The sequence below is a fragment of the Myotis nattereri genome, assembly GCF_964212035.1.
Source record: "Myotis nattereri genome assembly, chromosome: 2".
NCBI classification, from domain to species: domain Eukaryota; kingdom Metazoa; phylum Chordata; class Mammalia; order Chiroptera; family Vespertilionidae; genus Myotis; species Myotis nattereri.
Genome location: NC_138076.1, coordinates 160,884,962 through 160,891,855, shown reverse-complemented (window position 1 = coordinate 160,891,855; position 6,894 = coordinate 160,884,962). Strand labels below are relative to the sequence as shown.

Genomic DNA, 6,894 nt, shown 5'->3' with positions numbered 1-6,894 from the left:
ATGTACCTTGGTTGCAGGCACATCCCCAGTAGGAGGTGTGCAGGAGGCAGCTGATCAATGCTTCTCTCTCATCGATGTTTCTGACTCTCTATCCCTCTCCCTTCCTCTCTGTAAAAAATCAATAAAATTATTTAAAAAAAAAAGAGGGGCTAACAAGTAAACAGTGTGACAACATAAGGTAATACACACCGTTACAAAGGTTAAGTGCAAGTGATAAGGAAGCAAGTTAAGAGAGGCACCTAAATCAGCATTGGAAGGTAATGGAAGTCTTCCCAGAGAGGATAACATTAAAGATCCAAAGGATAAGAAAGAGTTGACTAGGAAGAGTGGATCAGGAAGAGAATGTAGGCAAAGGAACCAGTAAGGGTAAATGACCGAGGTTCAGAGAGAATATGACTCAGTTGATGAACTGAAAATCGTACAGTAAAGTTGGAGCAGTTTGACCAGAGTTGAGGAATGGCAAGAAACAAGGCCAGATTGAGTGAGACCTTTAGAGTCAGACTAAGAACTTGGGACTCCTGAGAAAGGTCATTACTGACTTCCCCCTCTGTTGGTTTCTGCACCAGCAGCTGACTAGAAAGAAAGATTGATAGGTGAAGGAGTGGAAATCAGAGCTCATGAAAACATTCGGTGGCAGCTCTTTTTTGGCTGTAAATTTCTTTACTTGTATCATTAATTTGCGCCACAATGTTATCTTAGGGTGGCATCTGATAAGATAAAATTTCAGATGAGCTGCCCCAATGAAGCTGTGAAGTAAGTTGATTATCTTAGAAAGAAACAGTAAGGGAAGATTAAAAATGGTGGCAGAGTAAGTGAATGATGCACAGATACCCTCCCAGGACCAAACTGGAATTACAACTAAAATACAGAAAAACTTCCTGAATAATGACCGGAAGACTCGCTGGAGAGAACCCTGATAAGTGAGAAAGAAAGTAATGGTGTTACAAAGGCCCCACTGCTATGCAACACAGTGATGACACATGCAAATTAACATGTCAAATGAAATTTGTTCTAAACTTCATTTTATTATAACACTAATTTCTGTTCACTGAAATCTAACCAAACATACAGAAATCAGTGTTGCTCATTTGGTCATACCTTTATAACTGTTAAAAATTATTTCTCCAGCCCAAACCGGTTTGGCTCAGTGGATAGAGCGTCGGCCTGCAGACTGAAAGGTCCCAGGTTCGATTCCAGTCAAGGGCATGTACCTGGGTTGCAGGCACATCCCCAGTAGGAGATGTGCAGGAGGCAGCTGATCGATGTTTCTCTCTCATCGATGTTTCTAACTCTCTCTCTCCCTTTCTCTCTGTAAAAAATCAATAAAATATATTTTATAATTAAAAAAAAAATTATTTCTCCAGCCAGGTTCACAGTTCGATTCCAATCAGGGCACATGCCCAGGTGGTGGACTTAATCCCCAGTGTGGGGAGTGCAGGAGGCAACCGATCAATGATTCTCTCTCTCTCCCGACCTCTCTGAAATCAATAAAAAATAAAAATGAAAAATTATTACTCTAGCCCTAGCTGGTTTGGCTCAGTGGATAGAGCGTTGGCCAGTGGACTGAGGGATCCCGGGTTTGGTTCCAGTCAAGGGCACATATCTTGGTTGCAGACTCGATCCCTGGCCTGTGCAGGAGGCAACTAATCCATGTCTCTCTCTTATATGGATGTTTCTGTCTCTCCCCCTCCTTGCCACTCTCTCTAAAAAACCAATGGGAAGATATCCTTGGGTGGGGATTAATAAAAAAAATTAAAAAATGATTACTCCCAAAACTTGTCTTCCTGGGCCAAACTGGAAGGAATAAAATACCTACTAGAAGCTGAAAAGAAAGAGGCAAAGCTAGACAATTTGTCTACTTGTTTATTCTGTTCTTAAAAAAAAAAAAAAAAAAAAAAAGAGGTCAGGTATTGAGGGGGAAATAACCCATAAACACTGTGAACAGGAATCAAGACTCCAAGACTTGGGCATACTCCCCCTACCCTCAACCTCAGTTCCCGAGAGTCCCACCCACCCAATTTTCTTTTGAATAAGACACCCAAATCAGCAGCAAAGGAGCCTGGGGGAGTCACTGAGATTTTTGAACACTGGGAATGGGAAGGGGAAACGTCTAAAAAATAGGAGTTTGGAAGAAAAGGGAAGGAATGAGGGAGAGGCTAGGCTCTGGAGGACAGAGTTGGGCCATGAGAGATGGAAGTGAGCCAGTATGGGGGGGTACCCCTCCTGACTGCTGCTGCCATGTTCCCCAGGACCCCAGAAAGCCCCATGGTTTGTTTTAGTCCATTCCCAATTCCCCAAAGGCCTCACAGGCCGAGCTCCAAGTCCTCGAGCTCCTCCTCCAGCACCCTCCTCCTTGCTAGCTTTTCCAGCTGCTCTTTGCTGGGCTGGCTGACTTCTCCAGCCTGGATCCGTTGCTGCAACTCTTCCACCTGCCGAAGCTTCTTCTTTAGGTTCTTTATCTTCTTGGCCTTCTCAGTGATAGCAGCCGGGTCAGGCTGGTCAGAGGCAGCTGCAGGAGCTGCCCGGGAGCCCTGTGGAGCACTGGGGAGTTGAGCTGTCTCTCCCAGGGACACCTTTTCCAGAGTCCGGCTCAAGGCCTCTGCCTCCCCTTTCTCTTGCTGCTGCCGCCTCTTCTCCTTCCGCTTCATGTTGCGTTTGGCTGTCTTGGAGAGGCCTGGTTCCCCACCTTCAGACCTTGATGGGTTGACAGGAGCAATGGCCTCGAGGCTCAACCCTGGGGGCAGTTCTGGTTTGCTCTTGAAAAACTTCACATACTTGTTCTCATACCTGCAGGGAGATGTCAACAGTTAGAGAATCACTGACTTTAGAGCCCTTTTCCTAACCTTCCAAATCACTTTACCCTTTTCACCTCTCTGCTTGCTTTCTCCCCCTTGGTCCCTCCCCAACTTTCCTCTGCTTTCCAGGTTTTAGAAGGGTCCCTAGGTCTCAGAGCTCTGGATCTCTGAATGCTATTTGGAGGTTCTGATGAACAGAGGCCATAGGAACATGACCAGTCCCTTGTAACCCTCACTCATCCCTGTATCCCAACCCCTGCCTCTCCTTTCTCAGTTGTCCCCTCGCATTCCTGAGATTTGGGCATCAGAAAATTCTTCCCTGAACTCATAGGCACACATGTTCTTTCTTTCTGTAGGGATCCGTTAAATACCCCCTCCTCACGCCTAACCACGTACACGGGGACCTCCTCCTGGGGCACATAGCCTTCTTTCACCCTCCGCTGCTTGCGCCAGGTCCCGTCGGGCCGCTGTGTTGAGGCAATGTACTTGCCTGAAATGAGAGAATCAAGTTGTAGAGTTACTCTAACTTTCAAATCATTCCCAAGATGAAAGAACGCATGAATGCACACAGCTTTCCTCAGCATCCATGTGGACACTAAATGGACCATTAAGGTGTCCCTTTCTCTTAGCAACCTTCAATCCCACCCTGGTCATTATTTACTGAGTGTCTATATATACACTGTAAAACACACCATCCCTCCATCAGGGCACTTCTAGTTTCATAATCTAGTTGGCAAGGCAAGAAAGGCACAGAGGAAGAGTCTTTAAAAGCAAGACAATAGCATGTACACATCAAAAGACAGTAAATTATTAAGAGGCTGAAAAGGAGTAAAACAAAGAGAAATAACAGAGAAGATGTTGAAAGAAGGGAAGTTTTATTGAGACGGATTGTAAAAACAGGTCCTCTTTTAGGAATCCATACTTTAGATATAAGAAGCATCAATGCACAAGGATATATGTAAAGAATGTTTGTTGCACCCTGGCTGGTGTGGCTCAGTTGGTTGAACTGTCATCAAATGCACCAAAAGGTCGTGGGTTCGATTCCCAGTCAGGGCACATACCCGGGTTGCAGGTTCCATCCTGGTCAGGGTGCAATCACAGTGTGTATGGGAGGCAATCCATCGATGTTTCTCTCTCTCATCAATGTTTCTCTTTCTTTCCCTCTCTCTCTTTAAAAATCAATTAAAAAAATATATCCTTGGGTGATGATTAAAAAATAATGTTTGTTGCTGCATTATTTAACAAAAAGAGGAAAGCAACTTGAATGGCCATTAATATATGGATGATTAAATGGATATGGGTCATCCCCATGATGGCACACCATTCTGCTATGGAAGTTTATTGTTGTTGTTGTTTTTTTAAATATTTTTATTGATTTCAGAGTGGAAGGAAGAGGGAGAGAGAGATAAAAACATCCATAATGAGAATCATTATGGAGAGAATCATTGATCGGCTGCCTCCTGCAAGCCCCCCACTGGGGATTGAGCCCGAAACCCGGGCATGTGCCCTTGACCGGAATCGAACCTGGGACCTTTCAGTTTGCAGGCTGACGCTCTATTCACTGAGCCAAACCAGCTGAGGCTGTTTTTGTTTTCTTAATCCTCACAGGTGGATATGTTTTTATTGATTTTAGAGAGAGGGGAAAGGAGAGGGAGAGAGAAAAACATAGCTTGGTTGAAGGGATCAAACCTGCAACCTGGGTATGTGTCCTGACTGGGAATTGAACCCATGACTTTTCAGTTTAAAGGACAACACTCCAACCGAGCCCCACCGGCCAGGACTGGAAAAGAATTTTAGATATAAATGCACTGACCTTGACTGGTGTTCAAAATATACTAAGTGAAAGAGTAAGTTGCAGAAAAATAGGTAGTGATCCTCAAACATTTTTTTATTTCATGATTCCCCCTAGCACTCATATTTTGTAATATTATGCATTTAACCATACAATATTTGTTAATATCATCAGAAAAAAGTTTTATTGGAAAGCTTTCAAGCTCTCGGTGGCAGATACAAGTTTTCCAAAATTCTAATGTTCACTTGAAGGCTTGAATCTTATCATTGCAACAAACACTGTCAGTTGTTTTCCTTAAAAGGGCAGGCTCACTTCCTTCATTTTCAGCAAAGTGCCTATCAGATATCCAGGCCTGAATTACCAGTTTGTCAGTGGTTTTTTCAAGTAAAAATGTGTTCTATGAAAAGGAAGCTTATTTAGCTTGTAATTGGTACAGCTGCGCCAGTACTTTTCCTTGAGACACCATCCACAGTGTGCAGCAAAATGTTTCACGTTTACTTCCCATTTAGTCCAGAGAGAACATTAAAAAGATGTATAACTTTCAGTTATAAGATGCGTTAAGTTCCAGGGATCTAAGGTATAGCATGGTGACTATAGTTACCAATATTGAAGTGTATATTTGCAATTTGCTATCAGAGTAGCGCTTTAATGTTCTTATCGTAACAACAAAATGGTAACTCTGTGAGATGAAGGATGTGTTAACTAACCTTATTGTGGTACACATTTCACAATATATGCAAATATCAAATCATCACACTGTATACCTTAAACTTACATGTTATATGTCAATTATATCTCAATAAAACCAGGAAAAATAATAAACAAAAATGTTTATTTTAAGGGCCAGGGTTTAATCAAATTAATAATAAAGATATTAAGTGAAAAACTGGCATTATTTACTGCAAGCATATGGCAGTGAAAAATACAATGATGAGTATAGTTGGTGCCACTACCTTGATTAGTGCTAAGGGGCCAGCAGTTTTACCCACCTCTGCTTTTGCTTATCAGTAAAAATGTCAATCTAGCAAATAGGCAAATAACATCTTATATATGCTGAAAATAGTTATGCTTGTAGATTTCCTGTAAAGGTCTTAGGAAACCTCCAAGTGTCCTGGACATTTGAGTTACCTTAAGAGGGATAGGTAATAGAAACCATTAACAAAAAATTATATATCTATATATACATACATATATATATTCACTTGGAGGCTTGAATCTTATCACTGCAACAAACACTGTCAGTTGTTTTCCTTAAAATGACACTGCAACAAACACTGTCAGTTGTTTTCCTTAAAATGACAGGAAGTGAGCCTGTCATTTTAAGGAAAACAACTGACAGTGTTTGTTGCAGTGATAAGATTCAAGCCCTCAAGTGAATATGTGAATATATATATATATATATATATATATATATATATATGTATATATATATATATGCAGGGTTTGACAAAAGTAGGTTTACAGTGGTGACTATCAAAACACAAGTTAATAAAGCTATTATAATAATCATAACCTGCATGTCTTTTTTTCATACAAACTATAAATTTACTTTTGCCCACCTATACTACTAGTACATATCTTGTATTACTCATTTTTAAGTATATGGGCCTCCCACATGGATTATACATTGTAACAGGAGTTGTTTTTTTTGTTGTTGTTCAAAAAGAAAATATCATTAATAAATTAAAACAAAAAAAGTGTTAAAGAAAATCTGTACCCAGCCAGTGTTGTTCAGTGGTTAAGTATCAACCTATGAACCAGGAGGTCAAGGTTTGATTACTGGTTAGGGCACATGCCTGGGTTGCAGGCTCTGTCCTGTGTGGTGCATACAGAAGACAAGCAATCAATGATTATCTCTGATTATTGATGTTTCTCTATATTTTTTAAATATACATTTAAAAAACAAAAAGAAAATCAGTAAGATTTGACAGCTAAAAGGGATGGGAGAAAGAACAAACATGAGCAAAGAAAGGCATGGATGTGGAAATGGGCATGGAATATTTTTTAATTTATTGATTTTAGAGAGAGAGGAAGGGAGAGAAACATCAACCTATTGCTCCACCCATTCACCCATTCTTGTATGTGCCCTGACCAGGGATTGAACCAGCAACTTTGATGTATCAGGATGATGCTCTACCCAACGGAGCAACCCAGCCAGGGCAGCATGGAGTGTTTAAGGAACAGAAAGTAGAGGAGTCGAGAGGAATCACACAGTTCATTTTAGGGAATAATAGGAAGCCAGGTTGGAAATAAAAAATGGGGCCAGATTTCTCCAGTAGGGGGCGTGCAAGAGGCAGCCAATCAATG

The 6,894-nt window shown here is 41.3% G+C and overlaps 1 protein-coding gene across 2 annotated transcripts in view; it reads right to left on the bottom strand.

Moving 5' to 3' along the window:
* Positions 1–1,845: 1,845 nt before the first annotated feature.
* The window catches only part of PYM1 (PYM homolog 1, exon junction complex associated factor), a 28,529-nt gene continuing 23,480 nt past the window's right edge, over positions 1,846–6,894 (bottom strand). For both annotated transcript variants that reach the window (XM_081115368.1, XM_081115369.1), the window contains exons 2-3: positions 3,192–3,285; positions 1,846–2,787 (exon numbers count right to left, since the gene is read on the bottom strand). In XM_081115368.1, coding sequence (XP_080971494.1) covers positions 2,304–2,787; positions 3,192–3,285 — 578 coding nt within the window. In that variant the 3' untranslated portion in view covers positions 1,846–2,303. The remainder of the gene's footprint in view (positions 2,788–3,191; positions 3,286–6,894) is intronic.